Genomic DNA, 27,820 nt, shown 5'->3' on the forward strand with positions numbered 1-27,820 from the left:
TTTGTTGTTATGTTACTTATTGCAAATATTAAGCTAGTTGTAAAATGTTGGCCAGTTTTACAGGGATCGTTCAGTTTTTTGAAGTGGGGTTGTACGGGGTACTTATCCATAGTCAGTGTATTACCTACAGTAGATGTCGGCCGGCACAACACTTTGGAGAAGCAGGTTTGAGTCAGACACGGAAGCTAAGCAATGTATTGCTTTGGATGGGAGTCAGCAACAAAATCTTAGCGTATCTTAGCCACCTAAAAAAAGCCCCACCTAAAAAAATCTAAATCAGTTTGAGTGCACACTATATTTAGAGTATTTTCACTGCTTTACTTTAACCTCAGACTGATTTCCAACTGGAAAATAAAACTGTTATATCGCTCTTTTCAAAGCCAGACTTCATTGAGGAAAAATGTGATTTAATATTGCTGAACATAGGAGCTATTGGTCTCCTGCTGCACACAATAACACAAACTAATGAACCATTTGAAGCAACAGTAGACCAGCAGCTCATGTGTTCAGCAAGCTAAAATGTTTGTGTCAGTGGAGTCTGGTGGCTTTGATAAGAGCATAAATGGGGAACTGAAACAGTTAACGGTTTAAGGGGCTGTCTGAGGAAAAGGTAGAGCACTAAATATACACTCAATATGGCATACAATTAAACTGATATTAATATGTTTAAGTAGGACTTTTTAGGTGGCTACGTACAACATACGTTTTGTTGCTGACCCCGTCCACAGCAGTACATTGCTTAGCTTCAGTGTCAGACTCCTGCCTGCTTCTCCAAAATGGGGGCGTGCCGACTGACATCTACTGTAGGTAGCACACTGACTATGGATAAGGACCTCATACAACCCCACTTCAAAAACAAAAAGAACTATCCCTTTAAGGAGGGCAGATAGGTGACATGCTGGCACCTTTGGAAGGTTATTTAGTTGAAAAAGAAAAGTATATAAGGGTGCTTCCCTATAAAGAGTCACACCAAACTCCACTTAAAAGTTGGCAATTTAACACACTCATGCTAACAGCCGACGTTACAAACGTCAGTCAGTATTTGTCGAGACAATGAAGACATAATCATAACAATGGTTGTTGGTCTGACTACGTTTTTATAGCGTGTATTTTAATTTCAGACTGCATTTACATATTGTGTTAAATGGTGCTAACGTTGACATAACTCCAGCTGCAGTTATGCTGCTAACTCACCGAGGAGGCTCGACACAGTCCTTTTCTGAGAAACCGAATCACACGTTGCACTCAGTGACATTTTACTTTAACTGAATGTTTCTCGGCGCTTTTAAAGACAGTCGACGTTTTCAATGACCGCATTCATTCCTTAGTTAGCCCCATTTCTCTTTCAAGCTGGAGCGGCACTGTTTTGGCTGTTCTCCTCCTCCATGTTTCTCCTCGCGCTCTTCTCTCCCATTGGTCAATGCTACAGCCAATCAGGATAAACCACTGCCAGTTACCAGCTGTGGGACAAACAGAAAACAACCCGGAGTTATAAAGTCCTCGACTGTCGTTTCCACAGATGTTTGTTTTAAAAGTTCAAGTTCAGACGGTCAGTTTCTCACTCTGAATAACTGTACTAAATGAATGAATGAATAAATAAATAAATCCATCACATTCATGTATGTCTTTGTGGAAAAAAATCCTTACAAAATTAGTCAGGTCATTAACCAACACATCAATGTCCACACACATGACAGTGCACAAATAGATTAATGAATGGTACAGAAGGCATGTCACCTCTCCTTCTTTAGTCATCAAACAGGACCAGCGATGCCAGGTGTTTACCATCCCCATATACTGACTGACTGACTGACTGGAAGCATGTAATTAGAAAATTCAGTGAAATTATTATTATTATTATTATTATCATTATTAGTATTGATAGTAATAGCTAGTTGTACTATTAATAGTAGTAGCATTACCATTATTGTTGTTATAATAAGAATGATGATCATCTTTATTTCTAAAGCACTTTTAAAACAGTGCTTCACGGGACAGCAAGATAAAACAGACGAGTCATGGAGTCAGTAGGTTTTAAAGGTCCAGTGTGAAGCAGATGTGGAATTTAATACAATAATTATGTTTTACTTTAGTGTATAATCACCTGAAAATAAGAAATGCTGTGTTTGTGTTACCTTAGAATGAGGGTTTATATCTACATAGGAAGTGGGTCCTCATCCATACATATCGCCTTGTTCACTACCATTTTTCTACGGTAGCCCAGAATAGACAAACTAAACACTGACTCTAGATAGGGCCATTTGTGTTTTTGCATTGGCCACTGTAATTAGCAGCCACCCCATGATGAGAGTGTCAGAAAAACACTCATTTTTAACAAGAAACTCCTTTACTCTGTGTTTTTAATGGTTTAAATCACTGGGTTCATTTGTTCTGGAGAGGAAGGGGCCTCTGTGGATAATTTATCCCAGTAAAAACCTCCTGATGTTTGGATCTTAAATTATCAGAGAACAAAAAGGTGAATACAAATCAGCAGGTGCTTAGCTAGTGGTACTTCTCTAACGTGATGAATTACGTCAGAGAAACACTGATTTGTAATGTGAAACTGCTTTATTCCGTATTACACTGAAGGAATTCTAACTGGGAGAAGTTTCAACTGGTTGCAATCTGCAGTCTTCACCTTTAGATACCACTAAATCCTCCTAAATCTTACACACTGTTCCTTTAAATGAAAACAGATTTTTAAAAAAATATATGCCTACACTGTCACAACCTTGATTCGGGGGGTCTGGTACTTCAGAAATAATCACACCACTAAAATATGGTCTTTATCATCTCTCTGTTTCTTAGTGGTCAGTAGCCAATCATTTTCTTTTTGCATCTCCAAATCCTTACTTTTCTGAAAAGGTAATGATTCAAAAGTAGGCTGCTCATGCGCCTCTGGTAACTACATTCAGTTCCATGTGAACTTGCTGAACAACATTTTATGCGCTTTTTGAACATGGCCGAGATGTAAACAGTTCTGAAACTTAACCTGAACTTTTGTTATGTAGCCAAAGATTGCAGGAGTGTCAGTTTACTGTACCCTATTATATCATAGAAACACCTCTGCACTGTATATCAGTTTTCATTATCCTGTACTGTGTCTGTTCTTTTTTCATTTTTTTATTTGTTCTTCAGTGTATGTTAACAGGGCGTTGCTGTAAAGAGCACATATGCTCAACTGATCTGTATTTAAAAAGGTTAAATAAATATAACTGTCTGAGGAGAATATGGATCCTTAAAACATACACATTTAAACAGTTAAGCCATGTTTCAGCCGCGGCCTTATTGTGATGTTGTTTTCCCATTATTTGTGATAGCATTGCATTATTTAATCTCACTGACAAATCGTTTTGCTGCAATCTTTAAATAGTGTTAAACACAGCTATGGAGTGGTGATGTAGGTTTCTAGAATTAGCTTGATTTACACAGGAAGCAGAGAGTCTACAGAATTAAGTGCACATATATAATGGAGGGTTTAGGGGTTGTTGAGTGTCATCCACTTAATTTCTTGCATTTTGGTGAATGGTCATGCACCAATTTGTGCATTTTCTGCATAAATTTATGGTGTAAATGTCTTTAATTTTCCATCCCTCCATCCAATTTTATCGACTTATCCGGGGTCGGGTTGCAGGGCCAGCAGGCTGAGCAAAGTACTCCAGACGTCCCTCTTCCCAGCAACGCTTTCCAGTTCCTCCCGGGGGATTCCACAGCGTTCCTACTAGTTGGGCGTGCCCGGTAAACCTCTAATGGGAGGCGTCCAGGAGGCATTCTGATCAGATCACTCATGAACAAAACACCGAGATACTTGAACTTCTTCGCTTGGGGCAGCAACTCTCTCCCAACCTAGAGGGGGCAAGCTCCATCTTCTGGCAGAGAACCATGATCTCAGAACTGGAATCTTCACACTCGCACACACATCAGACTCAAACCACCTGCAAACCACCCCAGTGCATTCTGGACGTCACAATGTGATACAGCCAACAGAACTACATCATCTGCAAAGAGCAGATATGCAATTCTGAGGTCCTCAAATAGTCTTTAGTTTTGTCAAGATAAGAGTCCTCCACTAATGTGCTTATTTTAAATATTGAGGGGGCTCATGTCCCCTGCCTCTCCCCCTGAAATCTACGTCCATGTATGATGATACAGTTTGTAAGTGAAACATTGATCTGTATGTATCCACTTTTCCAACATGTTTTTCTCCATATTTTTTCAGCTGTAACCACTAATGCAATAATAAAACATACAAATACAAATAATACTAGATACAAATAATAACAATAATAATAATCTTTATTTACAGAGCACTTTTCAAGTCATTAAAAAACACATTTTGGTGTATAAAAACCAATACGGTGTATGAAAAGGTGAGCAGAGGGAAAGAAAAACTTTTTAAAAACTTTTATTTATTTATTCTCAGAGGAAATAAAAACAGTCCGAGGAAATGACTCTATTTCCACTGTTGCACTGTGGGACAACAGTATCCATGAACACCACAAAGAAAATCTGAGTAAGAAAAGGAAAGTATGTTGGTACTCAACTTTGCCTTTTTTTCAATGTGAATGCACCAGAGACTAATGCTCTGTATAACCGGCATGTACTGTAACCAGGATGCAGGGCATGTTGGGACAGGTGTGGCTGTAATATAAGCTTCCCCCGCATCATAATTGAGATCTGACCTGGTTTTGTGGGCCTAAAGGGTTGTCTTATTATGGGAAGCTGCAGCTGAGTGTTTTCTCAAAACTAAAGCTATCAACCAGGTTATTATGTATAGAAATACCTTTGTTATTCAAAACAAATATGATTGTTGTGACTCAGTGCAGGTGAGTGCCACACCTTGCCAAACCACACTGAGTGACCATGACTGTACAGCAGCAGGCTCCGTCTCGTCCTTACTGTGTTGAAGATCATTCCTCACAGTGAGTCCTCTCACTTCAGTCTAATATGTTTTTTCTGGACTTCCCAGCTCTATTGCGGCAGGCAGCAGGAAAACCGTCTCATGGGAGCCGGTGAAAGGAACTCATGAAAACTTAATGCAATGTGTCCTCATGAATTTTTAAGAGCGCTCTCTTCCTATTGTGCCACTAATGTGTGGGATAGTAATATAAACAGGAGTGCTGATGTACAGGGCTGAGTGCAAACCTACCAGCAAGGCAATGTGTCATCACCTGTCAGCCCCATGACAAACAACACACAGTGACACCTGAGCATGCGCGCGCGCACACACACACACACACACACACACACACACACACACACACACACACACACACACACAAGCGTTCAGTTACAGCAGCAACTCTTGTCTGAATCACTGGAGGGAAAACTTTTGATTAATGACTGACTGGATCTGGACCTCAGCAGGATTTAATGTGCGTGTGTGTGTATATAATAAAGTTTGAGAAGGAGGCAGAGGGAGCGCACCATGTCAACATGATGTTGCTGTGATTGCATTAAAACTTTCCACTTCCAGTAGCAGGTTAGCTCACACAAAGCATACCAAGTATTAGATATAGCCTACCAAATTCAAACAGAAATTTCATGTATGTCAAGTCAAAAAGAGCCTGAAACAAACACAGCGCAGCCTCTGAAAGCCAGAATTCCCAGCTACTCTTAAAGCAATCACAGACTTGTTTCCTATGTATTAATAAATGATTGTATTCTGGACATTTTGTACTGTGGGACAATACAAAATGTAATTTTTCATGCATCTTTAAATAACAAAACTGACTAAAGAAATGAAAGAATGCTTCATTTAATGTCCATTCCTTATAGAACTTGTTTTGTGACTCAAAGTGATATTAGCAATAATAATAAGGGTGGTTTAGGAGCTATCACAGACTATCACAAATACAAAGTTTTCAAAATTGTTAAAAAACTATTTTATGACCATAGACTGTATAAAAAAAACAGACATAGCCACCGTGACATCACCCTTTGATTTTTTGGGACCAGAAGTGACCATATAAGGATGAGAGGGTGGAGCTGTAGAGAAGAGAGAGGTAATGGTGCGTTCGTTTTGTACTCAGAGGTCGGAAGTCGGAAGTGGGAATGATGTCAACTCCAAGTTGACAACAGTTACCGTTCTACCATTGGGCTAGCCGTAGCCACTGTTAGCAGTATCAGTTGATAACAACTCTCTATGTGACATTTTGCACATACAGACAGCATAGCAACATGCCCACAGATAAAAATTTAACAGTACTATGGGTATGGCTGACCTAGTGTAAAACAAATAAGATAGAATTGCTATAAACAGTACTTTAGCAGAGTGTTTACTCACTGTGTATGTGACCGGCAGCCATCGTGAATTCGTAAGTCAGGGTTGATGTGGTTGCTCCGAGTTTCCGAGTTGGAAATCCGACCTCAGGGTGCGTTCAAGTTTAAACTTCAGACTGGAAACTGGGAATTTCCGACCTCTGAGTACAAAACGAACGCAGCACAAGTCTGACTCACACACTGCCGGAATGCCTCGATGACATCCTGTGACTCAAAAAAGCCCCACCTTTGATAATATGTAACTCCAATCCCCAAAAAATGTACATAGGTGACATAAAAAAAGAACTCACCCAGTACAATTGTCATGAATGGGGAAAGTAGCGAGACCAAAACTTTTTTTCTGTACCAGCCTGTAAACGTATTTATTTATGCTGTAAATGTGGGCATTTGAACATGGGGGGCTGTGAGGATTGACTCTGTTTTAAAGCCAGCCTGAAGTGACCATTAGGGGTTTTGGCATGTCTGTGCTGGCTTAATGTTTCAGCCTCAGAGGTTGCCGCTTGGTCTCTATAGTTCATTTCTTCATTTATGACAACTGTATGAGGGTTAAATCTTTGTGTAACTCACCCATGTAGATTTCATCAAAACTTAAACTTCTGCTTATTTAAGGGTGGAGTTTGAGTGACACGCTGTCTGCGAGGCGTCACCACAGTCTGAGAGTCAGACTCTACTCCAAATATGGTCATTTCTGTCTGAAAAAAAAAAAAAAAGGCTGAATGCAGAACTTAAGTCTTCAGAAAGACAGTGCACATACCAATGGGTGACGTCACAGTAGTTACGTCCATTATTTACACAGTTTATGGCTGCTCTACATGTATAATTTATGTACACAGTAGCAGCTCTCATTTATTGCATGTTCGTATAATATACTGTATAGCTGTACTTGATTATGATAGTATAGGAAATGAGTTTTCAGATTTTTCATTTCTTTGTGGGGTGGGCATACTCTCCAGCAGATTTGGCCCCCCTCCAATGCTGATTTCATGGCTACGGCCTTGGTCAGATCTATTTAGTCTCCACTGATTCACAGATGTATTTAGTTACAGATGCATCCATGTAGGTCAGGGAACAGCTCCGTCCATGACAAAGACTTCGAGTGACAAAAATCAATAATGATGCTACAAAAAGGTTCGTGTTTAACGTATGAGAGAAAGGAAAGTGGTCATGATTCAGAGAGATCATGTTGCTCTTCCTATAGCCATCATTCCCTTGGGACAAACAGAGAACGGGACCACCCCTCCTCTCTCTGCGAGGCGGCCACCAGAGTTGGAACACAGCAGCACTGACTGAGACTCTTATACCCAACAACTTCTGCTCGGCCCGGAGGCTTTACAGCTGTGCTACATTCCTGAGAGCTCAGTTAAACCTGCTGGGCCAAAACAGCAGGTCTGAACTCTCTTTGTTTTCCACTACATCAGCCCCCTCAGCAAGTGTGTTAATGAAAGCACATAAAAGTCTGTTGCTCTCGATGCGTAAACAGGAAGTGCGATCTGTACATAAAAATACCTGCATGTAAAACATTCCCCTTTTCTCACTGGAGCTGTGAGCTGTTTCTTAGACAGGAAAGGGAAGTGTGGTCACTGTGAACAGTGTGTACATATTCTGAATCCGCTTTCAATAGTTCAACAGTGAGCTGATAAAAACTGGACCTTGGCCTCTGGTACAATGGGTTACTTATCTAAACACCCACACTGTCATTTAACAGACTAGTCGTCTTTTTAACCTACTCTCTTTGATTCTTCTTATAGTACTTAACCATTCTCATTTTATCACTTCCGAAAAAGCACTTTGCAAATTGTTCCACTTACCTCTACTTGTATCTAACACATAGTTTTTCAGGAGACTCAGACAGTTTTGGTCTCATTTGCCCATGTTTTCTACCAAAGACACATCTGCCACCAGAAAGGAAGTATGTGGTGCTTGATGCAGTAAAAAAACAAACAAAAAAAGGACATATGGAAAACGCCTACAGCAACATGTCTTCCCAGACACAATGTTCTCAGACCACACTGTAAACACTAAACTCAAAGCACTTTGTACCAAAAAATCAGTCCCTACAGGAAAACTGTCGACAGTGTGTTCAGTGGGTTATGTAAAGTAACAGGGACATTTTACTGTTGAGCTTTTCCACTTTTTTCAACTGTCTTAATACACTGAGCAGCACAAACTTAATTCCATTCACCTCTGTTGTAAAGATACTACAGGTAAAAGTCAAAACTGTACTTAAAGGTATTATGTGCAGGATTTTCCTTTAAAAATGCACAGACACACAGAAGTAATGCCTCTCACTTATCACCTATGACCCACTAAAAGTGTGTGATGTATTTATCTTCAGACACTTTGCCCTCTGCCTTGGTTTTCCTACTATTTTGTAAGTAAGTACAAATATCCCAGGATTATTCCTAGTACTTGAATAAATCTACCTTTTCTCTGTAATGAAATAGCAGTCAAAGAAAGTAACAATGGCCTCTCCTGCTCTATGAAATGATGAAATTTTTTGATTTAAATATATTTAACATTAGAACTGCAACGATTAATTAGTTCTCAACTATTGAAATCAGTTTGAGTATTTTTTAAGTCAAAATTCTGTGATTGCAGCTTCTTAAATGTGAATATATATATATATATATATATATATATATATATATATATATATATATATATATATATATTTTAAACTCCTCTATCACAGCAAACTGAATATCTTTGGGTTGCGGACAATAGCAGACATTCGAGGACGTCATTTTAGGATTTGGGAGACAGCGATTAACATTTTTCACCATTTTATGACATTTTACAGACCAAACAACCAACTGAGAAAATGATCAATAGACTGATTGACAACGAAAATAGTCATAAGTTGCAGCCCTATTATATATGAGAGCTGGAATCAGAAGCTTTAATTAAAAAAGATTCAAAATTATATATGTTCCGCATTGGAATTTAAACACATACTACGATGCCACTCTTAAAATATGTTGAACCATCTTTCTACCACCTGTGTGCTAAAGTAAAACCAAACAGTCACGGGTTGGTGTTCTGGTGAAATGCAGCCTGGTCTCACTCTTCATGTAACAAACAGCCTGTTAACGCTCTATCGACATTGACCTGTTAGACGTGTTTCTTTGCACACAAACTCTGAACACACTGAAGCCTGCTTTAACAATGTTTTTATTTACTTTTTCTTCACTTCTCCTGTCTAATATTCAAGTACATGGATCCGCAGATCCAGGAAACACAATCAGTAGCAAATACTTTCATAACATCATCATGTTCTTGTTTGATTGACAAATGATTCCACTTTACCCCCAAAACTTCTCCCCTGGGCTAAGACACATGGACCTCTTGTAAACATGATGCAAATCAATCTTTGCTTTTTGATTACAAAAAGTAATCTGGTAGAAAAATATCTTTTCTTTTATAGGTATGTCTCTTCTTAGGAATATTTACATTGTATACCTCACAGTATAATCAGATTTTAAAAAGTACATACTGTAAAATAAACACAAAAGGTCTCAGAGGGGTAAAAGGCCTTTGGTTTTCATGAAAAATACGAACGACAAAAACACAAAAAGAGTCCATTCACTGTCCCGTGTGCCACAACAGTGATGACTGGATTGGTGATTGTTGTGTCTCGTAGCCTTGACTGTGGGACACCAAATTTCCACAGGTTTGAAAAAGTTCATTCTGCAAAAAAGTTCAGAACAAAAAAACTACGGCTACAATCAGGCGTCACTCCTGGGGGTGGCAGACCCACACAACCTGCGCTGAGCAAAGTACCCCAGAACTATGAGAAGCATCTCGGAGGTGCTGCTGAGGGCCACGATGAAGGGTGCCTGGGACGCGAAGTCAGCCTCCAGACGGCGGAAGGACAGCTGCATGACAGCGAGTGCCAGCAGGCTGTTCTGGACGCCCACCTCTATGCTGACAGTCTTCCTCTGCGGTGGGGCAAGGCCCACCAGCTTGGCCAGGATAGCCCCAACTAGCAGCCCCAACAAAGGCACCGTCACCCCAACTGCCACAATCTGGGGCCTGACATTGGCCAGGATGGATGCACCCATTTGGTAGGCCATGAAGATTCCACCTACGATGAGCACGAAGCTGAAGGGTCGTATGAGTGCCAGCAGGACGCGTGTGAGGGCAGGCAGGCGCAGCTTGACCAGCATGCCCAGAGAGATGGGGATGGCGATGAACAGGAGGGTGCCAAGGATCTTCACAAACGGCACGTGCAGGGCAGCGTGCACACCCAAGAGCCGACCATACAGAGCTGATGACAAAGGCATGGCTGCTGCCGCCACCACTGTGGACACCAGGGTCATGGAGATAGCCAGGGTGACGTCTCCTCCGAGCAGCAGACTGTACAGGTAGCCGCCCCCACCACCTGGGGCAGAGCAGGTGATGACCAGGCCCAGAGAGAGCGCTTTAGGCAGTGAGGCCAGCCGGGATACACAGTAGGCATACAATGGCATCACCAGGAACTGACCCAGCACCCCTAAGAGCAGGGGCACCGGGCTCCTCAGTAGACCCCGCAGCACCTCCACCTCCACCTTGCACCCGAAGGCACACTTGTTGACGAAGATGAGGGGCAGCAAGGCAAACAGCACAGGGTTCTCAGAGAAATGAGACAACCCACCCGACTGGATGAGCCGGGTGGCCGGGTCATCATTACCGGGCGCCACTCTGATTGAATAATCCGTCCTCTCCTCGATCAGAACCGGCACCGAATCCTGGTCCAGGTCCAGCAGCTGGATCTGCAGCTGAGCCCGGCCTGGGAGCCCGGAGCGGATACTGATAATGTAGCTCTTGGCTAGTCCTACGTGGCCACTATCTGTCACGTTAAGTATGGAGAGGACCTCCGGGTCCAGGGAGCGGACCGTCACCGTCTGCTTCCAGCTCTGTCGGCCCTTCCTGCTCGCCGCGGCGCTCCGGTACTGGCTGGAGATTACAATCACGCCGTTGGTGTTTTCGGGAAACTCAAATTCCTGCGATGACCCGTCCCCGATTGTGATATACCTGCTGCTGCTGTCGGCCGTCAGGTTGGTGTCGTTGCTGCTGTCGACAGTTAGATTTCCGGTGGCCCACGCCCGGTCCGCTCCGCCGGTAATAAGGAAGAGACAACAGAATGTAAATAGCGTCCTCATCTTATTGACGGACAGGGGGCGGAGGGGCGCCGCAGAGACACGCTTCTCCCCCGCCAGCGGCCTCCCCCAGACGGTTACACCGCCGCCCTGTTACACCAGGACGGTAAACCTCTCATTCTAGTCTCCGGTATAAAACGACAGCGTCGGCAGCCGGCTCCACATCTCGTCTGGTTCCCATTTTCTCGCTGCCTTTATACCGGAACCTAAACATCACCCCGCCCTGTCCTGTCCGAGCTCAGCTCCACAGCAGCAGCCCCGGGCACACAGGAATCACACACACTCACACAGGTCTCTCACGGCCTCCCTTTTGTCTACTCGGTGATAAGATGTCCGTGTCGGTAAACCAAAGCCTCGCCTCGTCTTCCGTTTTTATTGTCTCTCCGGTAAACGAAAACAGAGAGCATCGTAGCTCAGCTGCCGTTTGGTCGCTGCTCACAGCTAACGTTATTTCTTTAAAGCTATCTTTAGCAAAAGTCTCACTTCCGGTTATGACATACCAAAATAAACCCCTTTATTTATCTCAGTGATAAAAAGATGGATTAACAACTGGGTAGATGTGTTTGGTAGCCTTATTTCATTAACTGCAAATGTAACTGAATATTTGCATCACCAACATATGTTTTAATATCAGCTAAAGAAGGTCCCGGATGTGTCAGAATTATCTTTACAAGCTTGTTTTTATTGTGCTTCCATTGTGAAAATTCATACATTAAATTGTAGAATTACCACAAATAGACTCAAATTAAGTGTTTTATCACTGTATAGGATAACTGGCTGCACTGGACTCCATAGGAATCTGGAGGCAATAAGATTTGTACATGTGGTGCAGAGGGTTAGTAAAACCAGGTATATACATCAACATTCCACCTGTGGCATAGACCAAGGATACTCAAGTTGCTTTGCCCAGGGGCCACTTTTGCAGAATGACAGGTAGCCAGGGGCCAGACAATACAGCCCTGCACAGATAAGTTGCAGGATCAGGTTTCGAGGATTTGAGGAAATTCAGGGCTTGGCCTGAACACGCTCTATTTTGATGCTTTCTATGCACCCTGGCACCTTATTTACATTAAAAGTGCAAAAAAGATCCCATTGTGAATCAACTTATTTAAATTGGGAATAAGAACAAAAACTGGTTGGGGGGGAACCCAGCATCCTGTCTGGCCCACAGCCCACTATTTGAATATCACTGGTATAGGCTCTCTCTAGACACCTACCCTACACTGGAGTAGCTTGACATACGCCTCCTCAGAAATGTAACTACACGCTGCGGCAACATAGACCATCTATTTATTTTTGTAAACTGACAACCATTTCCCTCATTGGAAACAAGGTTGTTTTTTTTTTACTTTGATTTCATAGATAACAAACAATAATTTGTAAAGACAATACAGCTCCCAACAAATAGCATTTTAACTGCTGTGTGTGGTATATCCTGGCTTTAAGAGAAGAGTCATCAGGGGCCAAACAGCAGTTTTTTACCCAAGGCCCTTTTTACAGGTTGATCCAGCCATTGTGACCCTCATTAAAATTAAAACTCCAGTAAATTGTCAAATTCTTTGTAATTTGTATTCGATTTTTATTATGAGAACAGAGTAGAAATACACCATTTACATCATACTCCTGCACTGTATAGGCTAATCTGTCTTGCATGGATCTCCAGAGGCTCCAACAGCTCCAGTGTTGCAGCAAGTTGGGTCTTGCTTTATCATATCGATTCAATACAACTTGATGTATGCCTGTGCGTGCATGTAATGCAGTAGCTCGCCAACTAGGTCAACGGATACACACACAGAAGATTAATTAATCACAAATTATAACAGAATCTAGTGGCCCCGTCATGAAATGCAACTCTGTGTCACAGTTTACTTACCTTTATTGTTTCAGTTTGTGTCATTTGTTGGATATTGCTAAATTTGTGTATTTAACCAAACCACTCTTATCTAATGCGTATGTTATTCATATGGGTTTATAATATTTTCACACACTGGGATAATTGACGGTTTCTTGCGTAATATTGTTTCTCAAATTGTCATGTACGCACATTGACTTACTGATGACAACTTGTATGCATTTATTTTTTTAAAGAAAAATCCCACTACTTCCTGTTTCTTTCTGGGTGACTCTGACTACCTTGACGTAACAGTTCATTAATCCAATCGGAGCGCCCCAAAGCTCAACTCTCCCTGTCCCTCAGCCAATAAACAAGGGCGGTCACATGGGAGAGGGAACACTGATTTGTACCCACTGGGGGGAAGGCTGGGGGAAGGGGGGTAGCCAGGGATTACCCATCACACACAGACACAGGGGGACATGCATTCAATATCCTGTCCATAGTAAAATGGCGGAATTGCTAGAAACAGAAAACATGATGATTAAGTGATAATTAAGAAAATAATAAAGCTTGTTAAAGTCATGCGCACCACATGGGCTGTTGGTGCTTATGTTGACGCTGCCTCCAGATCATCTCTCTCTTCCACATTGTCTTTATTAATGTCTCTTTCACACATTGAAATTGTATTGCTCCTCTCTTACTCCAGACTTTCAGTGTCAGTTTCTGTTCCCTGACCTTTGATCCCTGTAGTATCTGGTGACACACACCCATAATGCTCATAGAGGCAAATATACACAGTCGAACTCCCTGAGTAGTTTCCAGTTACAAACATGCTGCCAAGTAGGCTATTGCTTATTTGTCATACACAAACAGCAGACACAACCATGAAACCTGACACTGCCACCCATCTCGGCCATGTGGCATTAAAGGGGAACTCCATTCTGTCAGCGTCATCCTGTGAGCATCCCTTTATATAGTAACTGGCTCCTGCTGGGAGTCACTCACATATTTAAAAGTCATGTTCAATTCATAAGCTCCAGTTTTTTTCCTCCCCTGGAGGGTCAGCGAGGACACCGGGTCGGTAATTCCCAGAGAGAACACCACCTTGGCTTATCCTCGATATTAACTGTCACCACTCGGTGCGTTGAAGTCAGTCGCGGGACAGCTTGTTCATCATCTATTGTGTTGTCATGAGTTGTGCGTCCTCCTTCTGTCACCATGGGTAAGTCAAGGCTTCCATAAAAAGAAAAGGCGGGGGAGTCCACAGTGGAACACTCAGTGCACGCCAAGACAACCTGCTGGGGTGATCGCTCTGGCCTCTTCTTTGACATTTCATGGAGCGACAGCCAGTTGTTATGGGGCTGCCAGGCACGCACATTTCCTGCCTGGCATTTGTGCTGCTCCCCTCCCTGGGCTGTCTAATTATTTACCCATGGTATGATAATTTACCTCATGACTTATTTCACAAACAGAGCAGGGGAGAGGGACAGAAAACGAAGAAGAGGAAGAAGTAAAAAGGAATGCAAAAAGCCCCTTAAGTTACATTCCACCACTGCCCATCTTTAGACTTTCCCCAATGAAAGCTTCCCTGAGAAACTGCAGGAATATTTGCTGTTTGTGCTGCAGTTTCAACTGTTTACACAGAGAGCACAGCAGCCTGTATTTGCCTTTGTGCATGAACACTCTGCATCTGTGTGAATATTCATGAACCAACTCAGGGCAGCGGTTATGATCCACCTCGTGTTGTGTTGCAAATGAGATGAGAGCAGCCATGATGACTAATCCAAAAGCCTTGTCCTGAAACTTCAATGTAGCACCAGTCCACACAAGGTTATCCTCGGCTAGATGGCCCTGCAACAGTATGTCAACAACAGGACCGTAGCCAGGATTTTATAAATACTGAAGGCTCCCAGTGAAACCCCACCTGCCTGAAGAGCTGGGGTCCAGACTGAGGAAAACTAAATTTAGAGGAGGTGCAAGGACATAAGAAGCCAATGCAGAGATGTGATCATACATGAACTTTCAATGAGCTTCAACTTCAGTGAAAAAAACACTTCATCTGCCTCACTTCATCTGAGGCTAATTCAGTCCACTTCATAAACATACAGAGAGAAGAGGGATAATGAGACAGCCTGAAGGAACATATCTGGATTCATACACCCCTTTAACACCAAAATTACCATGTGTAGGCAGTTTTTTTTTTTCAACATAAGAAATCCTAATAAAATTGGCTATAGACTCCTTTCCCATTACCAGTAGACCAGAGCTGTGTTCACGGCTCTGCAGCAGCTAAGCATACCTTTCTGTTTTGTTTTTTCACTGGTGTGTCACATTCAGTGTCATGGATAGGCTAGACAACAGGTTAGTAAATAGTAGAAAGTAGTATGTAGGCCTGTGAATCCATTACAATGGTTCTTTTCGCACACACACACACACACACACACACACACACACACACACACACACACATATATATATATATATATATATATATATATACATATGTCACTTATTCAGTCTCTCTTTCAAACTTGGTGCAGACAAATTTGGAACCATGGGTACAGCAACAAATACACAGCCCCATGTGTCGCGTATCAAATTACCCGGATGATCAGGGTATTATTGGCGGCCCATACAGCAAGCGCTCTAGAGACTAATGGCAGCCAAGCTAATAGTGAAACAAGTCATTTCCCAGGTTCTGACACTCAAAAAAAAAAAAAAAAAACGTATCCACTGATTTACAGGTGTGTCTTTCACAATAAAAGTCAATGGGGAGAAAAAGTCTTTTTGGGCCACAGGACATTGCTTGACAGACCCCAGAAATTGCAGTACCACTTCCACTTCTACCAGGCTTCAAAGCCTGGCAAACTTTCCAGAGGCCTTTTATCAATGTGGTAAAAGGACTAAAATTAGCACCTTCACTCAGGTATTGTACTTACATTGCTGCGGATCGGTGCCGGAGCCGATAAATGCTGATTGTAACCTTTCCCATTACATCCATATGTGGCCCTGCCTTTGAAAGACAAGCGACGGGCTGTTTAAAGTCAGCCCCCAGGCCAGACTTTAGACGTGCCTGAGCTAAGCCCTAGGCAGTAGAATGGCTGGTTTGGACAAATGCACTTGAACTGCAAAAACACTCCAGCTGTCAAATTCAGGTGAATGACCTGAGGGAGACATTTTGCTTCACATATGATCTTAACGACCATAACATTAATGTTCCAAAAGAAGTATATATTCCTGAGGCAGGTATAAGAGGTTTACTCTTGAAGAGTAAACCTCTTATACCTGTTTCTTTTTACATTTATACAGTTTCACGCTTTATGTTTTCTTTGCAATTATATATGACATTTATTTGTTTTTATATGATGGATTTTAAGTGTTGAATGTTGTCTCTTCATCCTTCATTATTAGCTCACCAAAGTAACTTTCTAACAGCCTTGGTTAAATAACATTTAAGTTATCCCAACTCCATTCAATCATTCATTTCAATTCAATTCAAGCAAATTAAGTTACATAAACTCAAATGTGATTTCAAGATGTCCACGTAATACAGGATTCCCACACATATTTGTGGATAAAAATTTTTCCATTACTTTAAAGAATCCATAACAAAACTTTTCATGACCAATTCAAGCAAATAACACTAATAGAACTGAATAGTTCTTCCCTTAAAATGTTGATTGTATTATTATAGGCGGTCCACAGAAAAGGAGCACTACAGCTTTTGCTCTTCTTGTCCAGTAATATCCAAATGTACAAGATTTAAACAGACAGCTGACATACATGGAGGGAGAAACGGAATGTTGGGAGAAAATTAAGAAACGTTCATGATGGCAGACAAAACATCATGCATTGATGCAAAGCTACGCAGAAAAGCACTCCGTTACTTCAGCAGCTACAGAAAATAAATTGGCCTACATTGTGTGGAAGGTTACCATGGAAGATTACTGTAACAATTAATGTTATTACACACAACAAAATTCCATGACTTTTCAAAAACTGGAAAAAACTTTCATCATGGATAAAAGGAGGCTGCTGAACTTTTTAGAGGAAGTGAAATTTATGGAGTGTTTTATGAAGTGAAGCATTTGCAGCCAAATCCTTTGTCATCACACTTTCGATGCCATCCACTCCTGCCTGAAATGTGAACTGACACATACTGCTGTACACACAGCTCAACCACATCAATTTAACCATCGTCCGTGTGAACTCAACACCCAAACCACTGAAGTAAAATGAGAGACTGTGTCAGAGGGCAAGATTTTATTTCCCACAAGATAAATATAGAAAACAAAAAGTGCTGCAAAGTCTGCCAAACTTTGAGTATAAATAAACCCTCCCTGTACTACAATGGACAAAAAACGGATAACATCAGAGGGTGAAGCTGCTCTGTCAGAGGTTGAGGTCAGGCTTCAACCTGCCTGCCCTCTCACTGACACTGAACACTCAAAGATGGAAGCATCAAAACCAGTGAAATCTCTTAACAGCCATCTCAATATGGAGCTATGATCTCAAAAAAAACTACAGAAAAGAATCCTGTTTTCTGTTAACATGGTGTACAAGGCAAATTAGGGGTAGACACTGATACTTGTCAAATGAAAAAAAAAAAAGATCCAGCATGTACATCCCTGCCCTAAAAAGATGTCTTCTCCTGAAAGTGTTTGGTTTGGGACTGAGACAGGTGGGGGGGTGATTATTTTGAGATAGAGAAGCTTCCAAAAATATCTGTGTGAGGTTTCAGTGTTGCTGGGGGAGAGCTTCAAGAGATCAGGCAACTTCACTCTGCAGATTTAAAAAGATAATAAATGTCCCCCTGTGACAGCTCACACTCATCACAGCCAGCGTTGAACTGAAGTTGGCTAAGAACATGAGGGAAACATCTCAGGCTTGTCTGGCAGGAAGAGGAACGCAAAATTCCTCGTTCTGACCAATGTTGAGTTTCAGTTTGCTGCTGTTCAGTTTTTAAAACCACTGTCCTATTCAGGCACTGAGGGGGGGGGGGCATCTATGCAAGCACCTGCATCCCGAATAAGGCGTTCAAAGCAAAAAGTCTGAATACAAGTATGAGAAACAATCAACAGCAAATCTAAATAAAAAGAAAATACAACACAAAAAGAATTCCATTTGACGCTGAGAAACAAAAGGTTTGAGGATTGTCCTTCGTTGTATACAGTGTTACAATAATGTCACAAAGCAGTTTTTGCTTGGATGAATCTGATGGAGTGATTAGTGTTACCAACACGTCTGTTTTTAACTTAAAAAATGTCCAATCCCAAAATGCAAAAACTGATATTTTTTTCCCCATCAAATTTACATCTCCTTCCTCCCAACAGATCCATTCATTTAAACCATCTGTGACTGACAGAGCCTCAAAAAAAAAAAAAGTAAAAATATGTCGATATATCTTTAACCCACCCTGCACCATATGAGAGTCAGGGATGCCCAGACCCCCTTATAATCAAAACAATATCTGCTTATTAAAACCTTTTCATTGTCTTCATTGTAAATCATACAGTTTGTAAAATGTGTTGTTTTTTTGTACAAAGCATACATCCAAAAGCATGTGATCAGAGAACTGGTGAGCAGAGCCACAGGAGGAGGAGGAGGAGGAGGAGGTGGTGTTAAGGGAGAAAAAAGGAGTGAGAAAAGGAGATGTTAAAGGTAAAATGAGACCCAGTGGGGAATTAGAAGGGAAGATGGAAACAGGAATAGATGGATCGAAATGCGAAGGTGAACCAGACAGAGATCCATGCCTTCTCAGGTGGTTTATTTCTAGCCGGTGTGTGTGTGTGTGTGTGTGTGTGTGTGTGTGTGTATTTATAGAGCAGGGGGATGGTAATCGATAGGCTCATTAAGTCCTCCCGGTAGGAACAGTTCAATAGAAACACACACAGCTCCTGTCGCCGTCATTAAACTCGTCTGCTTCCGCACAGCTGTAAGCGCCGTCACCTCTCCTGGAGGAGCCCTCAGTTCCGCAACTGAGCCAACCTGGAGTGTGTGAAAAAAAGAGGGAGAGTTTTATTGTTCGGTGCTCTTGCTCTAAATGAGATGCAAGCCTTAAAACGGTGCAGTGCTCTGAATTACAGTTCCAAACTGTCATTGTTATAAACTGGGGTAAAACACTCCCTCTAGCTGTCATCAACATCTAATGACAATCTATATCAAATACTAAAATACATTATACATATGGAGATCTGAATGACGACGACCTTTTTGGCTCCTTGTTGTTTTGTATCTCTCTGTAGTTCCCATGCATCAATTTCATGGTCATTTTTTTTAGGTCATTTGGGTTTGTTTTCATTTTTTTGTTCATTTTGTCTTTCATAGTCATTATGTGTCTCTTTACCGTTCCTTTGCATTCGTTTTATGATCATTTTTTGTTGCTTTGTGGTCATTTGAGTATCTTCCTGCTTGGTACATGTTAACTTGAGTGACATTTTGCAGGTGGGTGGTCCCTGACACTTTGTGCCCCTTTGCCTGTGCCTGGTAAGCCCAATTAGGCATCCATCCATGATTATAAATATACTGTAACACAATATAAATATGTCGACTGCCAGAGATTTTCACTGTTTCACTGTTACATACACAGACATCTCCTCAGTAACTCTAGTTGCATGAGGCTATTGTTGGAAAGGTTGAAAATCCATTGGCAGGACTGATTTATGGCAGTATTGGATTTTTATATTATTTTTGCACCAATGTGATGAAGTACTTTTATTTATCGGGTATTTCATTCACTATTCATGACATTCAGTCTCTCTTTGTGTTAAAGGTTTTGTAACAGATTTATAACAGAGCTAGCCTGAGAAATCTACTAGGCCTGATGTATGATGTTAGCTTATCACAAATATATTTGCATCTGCATAAATGCTGGTCCGTAACAAACAAGAAATTGTTGAGCAGAAATGTCAAACATATGTTAGCGGTCAACATAGATCATTTAGAAATGATAGTTTGTCCAACAGAGAGCACTGGCAAGATTATTGTTTAACAGTAAAATGTCCTACTCAGCACACATTTGATCACAATTCTTTATAAACCAAATTAATTTCCCTTCTTCTATACTAAATATATCTGATTTACAAAAAACTTGATGTTTGAGAAATAAGTGCTAAAACCTAATAAACCAAGCAATCACAAATGTTGAGGAAATAGCAGTTACCCTGGAGACAGGGCCGTGCCTCCTGTACTTGGAACTGGTTACGCAAAAAAAAATTAAATGTGAAAATTTTGACTTTTGCACACCTGACCCTATGGTTCTTTCAAGCAAGATATTGTGGCTTAGAGCTGTGCATGCTGGACTGTCTAATTTTTCAACAAGCAGCAACCAAAATAAAACAATGTGAGAGATAATCACATCACCATTTTACACATAAGGGCTCAAAAAATGGTCATAAATCTTCAGCAAGTGCAGTTTTCTTGATTTACTTTTACCAACTTAAAGCTTAAAGGGGAACACCGCCTAAATTAAGAATCCAAATATGTTATGTCCATAGCCTAGTGAAGCTTAATTAATATTTGTGAACATGAGCTACTCTCTCTCAAAGCCAGAAACATCAAGTAAGTGTCTGTGGAGCAGCTCCAGACTTTCTACATGATAACATCACAAATGTGAGTTTGAGCACACCAGATTTTGGATTGGAGAGAGAGTTGTTCATGCTAACTACTATATTTGGACTGTCTTAGAGCATAGGAAGAACATGTACGAATTTTGAAAATGGGCATAGTTCCCCTTTTAGCTGACAGCCTGTTGCTGAAGCAACATGTTATCCTGTCAGAAATCTGTTAGCAATGAAGTAACAGCAACACCTCTATATTTTAACACCTGCTTACTTTGCATCAGGTTGGCATGCAGGTTGCACAATAAACTTTTTTTGTCCACTATGCAAATGGCTGGTGAATATTCAAATTTTTGTAGTTATTTTTGGCTGGTGCATGAAGCAAAGCTACAAGCCACCTGCATATTTTACCAGCAGTTAGCTAGCAGATGGTGCTAATTTTGTACCCTGCTGGCATGCTGGTCCCTGTCTTGTGTCCTAATTATCTTTACTAGAAATAACTTGTGATTATATGGAAAGACCACTATAATAGCTCAATAGACAGCAAAGCACTTCACTGATATCAACATCAGTACAATTATTTTAAGCAGCTCTTCTTGGCCTGATAAGATAGAGTCTCTTAACTCTATTTTTGAAACACAGTCGAGTTGAAAATATCTTTATTGATCAATTAATCTGTTGACTATTTTTTGGCTAATTGCTTGATATCGATATGTTAGAAAACAATTAAATGTGCCCATTACAATTTCTAAGAGCTCACAGAGGAAACTATAAAGGAAGATCAGGTCATGACATCAGTGACAGCATTCGAATTTTGCATTGGTACCAGACTTTGGTGCTAGTTTTTGTTATACACCTATATTTCATCTTTGACTGAAAAATCCTTCCACACAATTAAAAAACACACATTATGTGATGCTGACTGATATTTTTTTTTTTATCTAAATGTGCAAGTTTGTTCTCCTTTTTATTGGTAAAAATGATCAAATCTGTTGAAAACCTGAGAGATTAACTAACAATTAAAGGATTTATTTAACTTTTTTTTTTTTGTTATTTTAACTTAAAAATTTTTCCAGTAACACTGTCAATCTGCAGATACTCTGAGTCAACCAAAACTTTAATGACCAATTACTACAAACTACAAACTTTTTTATTTAAAGAATATACTGTGCTGTGCTTCTTAAGTTAAGGCTGCAAAGGCCTATTTTTGCTGCAATGTTTTTTATGTCAAAACATGACAAACTGCTGTCTACTTCCCCCGCCACAGCTCATTTGACTTTTCTCATGACCCTTATCACATGAATACAACATCCTCCTTCTGTCTTCACTCATGACTTTGCGGCCACAACAACAGTGTTGTGTGTGGGGGTAGAGTGCTGCGTAATCTAATTTACTCATCTCATGCTCTATTCTAACTGCAAAATTGCCTCTTCATGTGCTAGTTATTAGCTCAGTGCCAGAGAATCAAAAGAATTTACCAGGTGAAGTGTGGGAAGATTAAGTGTCTTGCCTAAGGAAACATGAGCCAGACACACAGATGTTGCCTCTAAGCTGTAACTCAGTAGCTATGGGAGGGAACATTATTGTCTTGTACCAAGTATAGATACTGGTCCTTACCGTCGAGACAGCTGGTCCTCCTTGTCCTGGCTCCGTGAGCTCTCTGCGCCCACTGAGCCGGCTCCTGCAGGCAGCTGGCTGAGCTGGTCCATCACCTCCAGGCCATTCTCCTCTGCTATTTGGTGAATCAAGTCATCCACCTGCTCCTGAGGCGTGGTCAGCGTCATTGCCGAACTCATAGAATCCTCCATCACCTGGTGCAGGAAAGAGTGTGACGGATCTGAGTTTAATTTTTTTTACGACTTTAAAAAAGTATAGAATATCTTACCATGCATAGTTTTCAAAAGCAGGGCACTTATGGTGCTGTATGAAAATACATAGACAAGAACAAATGCACAAAGTCTGCAGCCACTCACTGATGTGTGGACGTCCAGGTTCTGGACTTGGGTTTCAAACTTATCCATGACTGCAGAGACCTTCTGAAGATCCATGGAGGACAGAGCTTTGTCCAGAGCTTTGGTCACCTGGCCCATGTTTTTGGTAACCTGATGGAAAAAAATGCCTTTAAATACATTTGTCTCATTCTGGAGAGACAAAAATGATGTGGTAATAAGAAGAATAGCTGCTCTATAACCATACATTTTGAACATAAAGTAACTTACCCCCTTCATGGTGACAGCAGTCTGGACCTTAGAGGCTACTGCGTCCACTCGAGATGCCATACGCAGAAAATTAAGACCTTCATTTTTTTTCCGGATAGCGTTCTCTGCATAAACTCTGGCACATTCCACATTTTTCTGTTGCAAAGCCTGGTGATGAGACAAAGACACAGTTAACATAACTGTATCTGCAAGTCACTGTTAGTTTACCTCATTTAGTACAATCTTGCATGTGTATGTACAAAAACAGCAATATGACAGACGGACAAAAACACCTTTGTATAGTCTTCAGTGTAAACAACATTGTACATAAGCTGAGATGTCTTTTTTTTGTTTGTTTTTTTATTACGTCAACACAGGCTGCAACTGATAATGATTTTCATCATCAAGCATTTTACTTTTATCTAATCTATCAAACCACAAATATGCTACATTTGTATGTTTTATATGTATCATATTGTATAAATAATAAAATTCTTTCCAGTCCATCAACATTTCTCAAGTGATGTAGTATATGAGCTGACTTTGTCATTGGGAGGTGATGTGGATAGTGGATTGCATGACAGTTAGGCAAGATGGATGCCAAGCTTTAGACCACTGTTTGGGTGCAACAGACAGCAAAAGCCAGGATAGTGCCACGAAAAGCGGCCGTTTTTTCATCAAAACATCACCACGTTTTCTGCCGGGATTGTGCCACCAAAACTCGGTCTTTTAAGCCAAAACATGATTTCTTCTAACCATTAACAAGTGGCTTTTGTGCCTAGACCTGACCAAATGTTAATCACCTTATTGAAACATAAAGAAACATGAAGTTTTAACATATTCGCTACATACTAACATACAAACGTAACATATCCACAAATAAATATTAGGGAGGATGCATCGCTGGTGTGACTAAATATGTATGCAATAAACAAAATGATTTATATAACTTACTGATCATGTTGCAGATAGTGCTGCCTGATTAGACCAGGCATTTTAAATCACTTTTTAAATATAAGTTTGTAAAGTTAAATTATTCTTGTCTTTGTTTTAGATCATATCACGGTCATTTCATGTGTGTACTACATCTTGAAAAGTGTGCCTCACATAAAGTTGGCAATACTAACAATCATAATCTTTATAACAGTAATAAAAACCAACAACAGCAGATTCCTCCCCCTCCATTTTTCAAATCCATGTAAGCTCTAAGACAGGATATGAGAAGTAAAGTGAAGAATTCCTGACCAGTGAGAGGATAAGGGATCATTGTGACTCCGGTTGTTTAATGAAAGAAGTCATACCTCTTCTCTAATCTCCAAACCAAACATGCATTTAAAACAGGAAGAGAAATACCTAATGACCCTACAGAAACAGTATTCACCTCTAAAACATAGAAATTAGAAATTAGCCATTCATGATAATAACAACAGTGACATAGCCAAGGCACTCACTGTCAATGCTTACACTCGTACTGCCCCCTGCTGACTGATGTGTAAACTCTCTGAGTCATTTGACCTGTGGAATGTGCATGAATAATCTACTGATAACAAACTGACAAAGGAGAGTAAAAGGTTATTACATAAGGTGAAAATACAAATGAATATATCAGTAAGTACTACTTTTATTAAAATCTAACTACACTGAACCCAAATCTAATAGCAACACTGTTTTTACTCCCATTTTTCACTTGTTTAAGTTGAAGATCTAAGGCTTTTTTCACGCACTCCCTTGATATACTTGATATACTACTTTTAATTTTGGTAACAACTTTGTTTTAATCCGTGTTTGTGAGCACTTCCCCTTTTTAATAATCCATCCACCTACACATCTACAAAATGTCAAACACAGTTTTACTACATTTGATCAACTTATAGGATGTAAAGGAAAAAAGAAATGAGAAAAAAAATCTATTTTTTTTTAGTCTCTGACTGGATGTTAAGGGAAAGAAAAGGCTTCATATTTGTTTTTACATCCCATTTTAATTATTTACCCCCCTGCATTGTCTATTGATGTATTCAGTTGTGATGGGGCTGTAGACACAATGACTTAATAGGTCTGGAAAAATAAGAGCACAAGCCCCAGACAGCCACGCCCGGACATCATCATACTCCTTTAGAGGCAGACTGGATGCTTTACATTGTGCACTTGTGCTAAACATGGAGCCATTAGTGAGTAAATAGACTTTTAAATACCAATCCCTAATAACAACATTTCCCATCATTTAAATGCTTTGGCCAAATTAAGCTTGGTCTCTTTTAAGATTATTATTTTGGGGGGATTTTGCCTTTGTTAGAGAGGTCACAACAGAGATAAAGACAGAAAATAATGAAGGGAGCGTGAGAGGAGTATGATGCTACAAAGGCCCCTGTAAATGGAATAGAACATTGTGTGACATTGTGAACACAGAATATGGCATGCATTTCAACCAGCTGCCACAATACCCAGTTTTCTTGGTCTTAAACTTGGGCCACTTTGCTCACCTTCTTGACCTTGGCTTGCTCCTTTTCTGAATCCTTCTCTGCCTTCTTGGCCAATCTCTCAAGCTGCTTGGCAGTGAACTGTGGACCACAATGAAAGGCGTACAAGAAATGAATAATTAATCCCCTTTTATGGGCTATATCAAGCTGATGTGGATTCAATCTTGTCAGAGATACATACATACCTTGAGCTGGAAGAGTGTTTCTGCAAAGACAGTGAGAGGCAGTTAGAGGGTTATGTAGGGTATATAATTTAAACTGTCACAATATTATAAACTGCAACACTGGATTTTCATTCTCTGAGATTGATGACTAACTTTTAAAGAGCTGTCTGGTCTACAGCTGTACAATATGCTAAAAAAATCATATTGCAATTACTTTGACAGACATTGCAAGTGCAATTTCACTTTCACTGAAAAAATGTTAAAGATTTTTGCTAGGGTCTAGACCAAACAAGCCTGTTCCCTTACATCTGGAATATGATTTGTAGGCCAGGGCCTCTCTGTGGCACCAAAGTATTTCATTTATAATGGAATATTGTGACACACTTTCCTTTATTTTATTTATTTATTTTTTTTTTAAAAAATGCAGTTCCTGCGATTTGGATATTGCTCTGATAATATTTCGATAAATTGTGCAGCCCTTGTCTAGTCTGTCTTTTCTTTGCTTTAAGATAAGTGCATTTTCAGTGGAAAAAGTAGTGTTGTACACACTCATTTTATATTTGCAAAATATTTTTTGTGCTTAGAAATCTTGTTTGTATTTGTGGAGGTGTTTTATTTTTACAAATTACACTTTTAACACACGGATTGTCGATCTGTTCACACAAATAATATTGAAACAAATGTAACCCCATATTTAAGTTAACAACAGTAATGTGTGAATGGGTTTCTTTCCTCTAGGGGCCACTTATAATGATATGACTTAGTGGGGGCCTCTGACTGGGCCTCTTCGTTATAAACTGGGCAAATGCTGTTTAAAAAAACTGCAAATTGTTGTACTATAAAATAATAAAAGGGGAACATGCTCTCAAACACAAAAAACAATAAATAAATGACAAGAAGAAGTTGCAGTCAACACAAATGTTTCTGAAAGGGCTGTCACTGTTTTCCAGCAATGGGACGACGATAAAACATTACTCACTGCTCATATAGTATCTTAATTCTATAGTTTAATTAAAATGTCACAACAAATATAAACATGCGAGGGGAATAAATACAACATGGACAAAATGCTAACCCACAAATGCTGAATCTTTAGGTTATAATTCTTAATGTTTTTGTACAAGAACAAGACGTTTTATCGAAGCTACACTAATCACATTTAGAGGGAGTGTGACATTCCTGACACATCAGTCATTTGTTAGGAAAAGATTCAGTGACAGGCAGCGTTAAGACACCGTGTTAAATTAGACCATAGGCTAAATTATTAGTCAGTCTTGCGATTACATTTGGATTTGATAAATGAATGAACTGAAATAAAAACAGGTTTGACAGCTAGCCTAGCTAACCACCCACCCAAGCTAACAAGCTAATGTTAGCTATGTGTCATTAGATTGGTGGCAGAGCCAAAAAAATAAAGCCAATTGTTATCAAGATAAAGCGTTCAGCTGTTAAAACACGACATACCATCCATGTCGAGACGATTATGATTCCAGGTGATCACAGGAAAACTAACTATCAGCCCCCCAACAGTCTCGTCTTGGTTTGTTTTGTTATTACGATGGATCAGACACCGCACTTCCTGGTCCAAAAGTAGTCACGTGATCATAATTTCTCTTCTTCTGTTGATGTTTTATGGCGGTTGAAAAACAACGGAGTGGCGCATTACCGCCATGATGTGGCATGAAGTGTGGATAGGGACTCAGAATGTACAGCACTCATTTGCTTGAACACATTTGTCCATTTAGAAGTTACATTTCCAAAACATTTCACACACAGACCTACACTGACAGTTGCTGGTCAAAATGACACTCACAAAACATTAAAAATATGCAACTAATGCAAATATTTCCATCAAACAACACAACTTGCGATCAAATAAATACATTCTTTCAGTGAATCACTACATGCCTGTACATGCTTAATGTCTGTGTCATGTGTTAATACTTTTCATTGTTACAGTATGTGCCAAAAAATGCAAGCAAGTATATGACACCATGAATTAAATCCCCTTTCCAAAGATGATTTTACTGAAGATAACAAACACTGCAGCACCCTGCATCTGCCCCTTTGCACTATTGTGACATGCCCTGTTTAAATATTGTAAAAAAAAAAATATCAAAAAACAAAACAAAGACATTTTTTAAGAAACATTTAGTCATTTATTTTGT

At 40.2% G+C, this 27,820-nt stretch overlaps 3 protein-coding genes across 9 annotated transcripts in view; all 3 read right to left on the reverse strand.

The window, feature by feature from the left end:
- The window catches only part of LOC125887136 (Fanconi anemia group A protein-like), a 29,767-nt gene extending 28,375 nt beyond the window's left edge, over window positions 1-1,392 (reverse strand). For all 7 annotated transcript variants that reach the window (XM_049573712.1, XM_049573708.1, XM_049573706.1 and 4 more), the window contains exon 1: window positions 1,195-1,392. In XM_049573712.1, the coding sequence (XP_049429669.1) occupies window positions 1,195-1,255 (61 nt within the window). In that variant the 5' untranslated portion in view covers window positions 1,256-1,392. The remainder of the gene's footprint in view (window positions 1-1,194) is intronic.
- An 8,043-nt stretch (window positions 1,393-9,435) lies between these two features.
- Window positions 9,436-11,902, reverse strand: slc10a3 (solute carrier family 10 member 3). The gene has a single exon (XM_049573730.1). It carries the CDS (start codon window positions 11,421-11,423, stop codon window positions 10,008-10,010), a length of 1,416 nt encoding a protein of 471 aa, XP_049429687.1. The 5' UTR covers window positions 11,424-11,902; the 3' UTR covers window positions 9,436-10,007.
- A 5,600-nt stretch (window positions 11,903-17,502) lies between these two features.
- Window positions 17,503-27,256, reverse strand: chmp1a (charged multivesicular body protein 1A). The gene is made up of 7 exons (XM_049573744.1): window positions 27,117-27,256; window positions 25,674-25,693; window positions 25,492-25,569; window positions 23,033-23,179; window positions 22,787-22,915; window positions 22,431-22,624; window positions 17,503-19,242 (listed from the first exon to the last, which is right to left on the reverse strand). Exons 1-7 carry the CDS (start codon window positions 27,121-27,123, stop codon window positions 19,221-19,223), a joined length of 597 nt encoding a protein of 198 aa, XP_049429701.1. The 5' UTR covers window positions 27,124-27,256; the 3' UTR covers window positions 17,503-19,220.
- Window positions 27,257-27,820: the final 564 nt, after the last annotated feature.

Source organism: Epinephelus fuscoguttatus, linkage group LG4 (genome assembly GCF_011397635.1).
Source record: "Epinephelus fuscoguttatus linkage group LG4, E.fuscoguttatus.final_Chr_v1".
Lineage (NCBI taxonomy): Eukaryota > Metazoa > Chordata > Actinopteri > Perciformes > Serranidae > Epinephelus > Epinephelus fuscoguttatus.

Coding starts and splice junctions, on each gene's coding strand:
- slc10a3 (XM_049573730.1), bottom strand. CDS start 11,423: ATGAGGACGCTATTTACATTCTGTTGTCTCTTCCTTATTACCGGCGGA.
- chmp1a (XM_049573744.1), bottom strand. Junction 25,570..25,673: donor AAACACTCTTCCAGCTCAAG/GTATGTATGTAT, acceptor TGTGGTCCACAG/TTCACTGCCAAGCAGCTTGA. Junction 19,243..22,430: donor GAGGACCAGCTGTCTCGACG/GTAAGGACCAGT, acceptor CACACACTCCAG/GTTGGCTCAGTTGCGGAACT.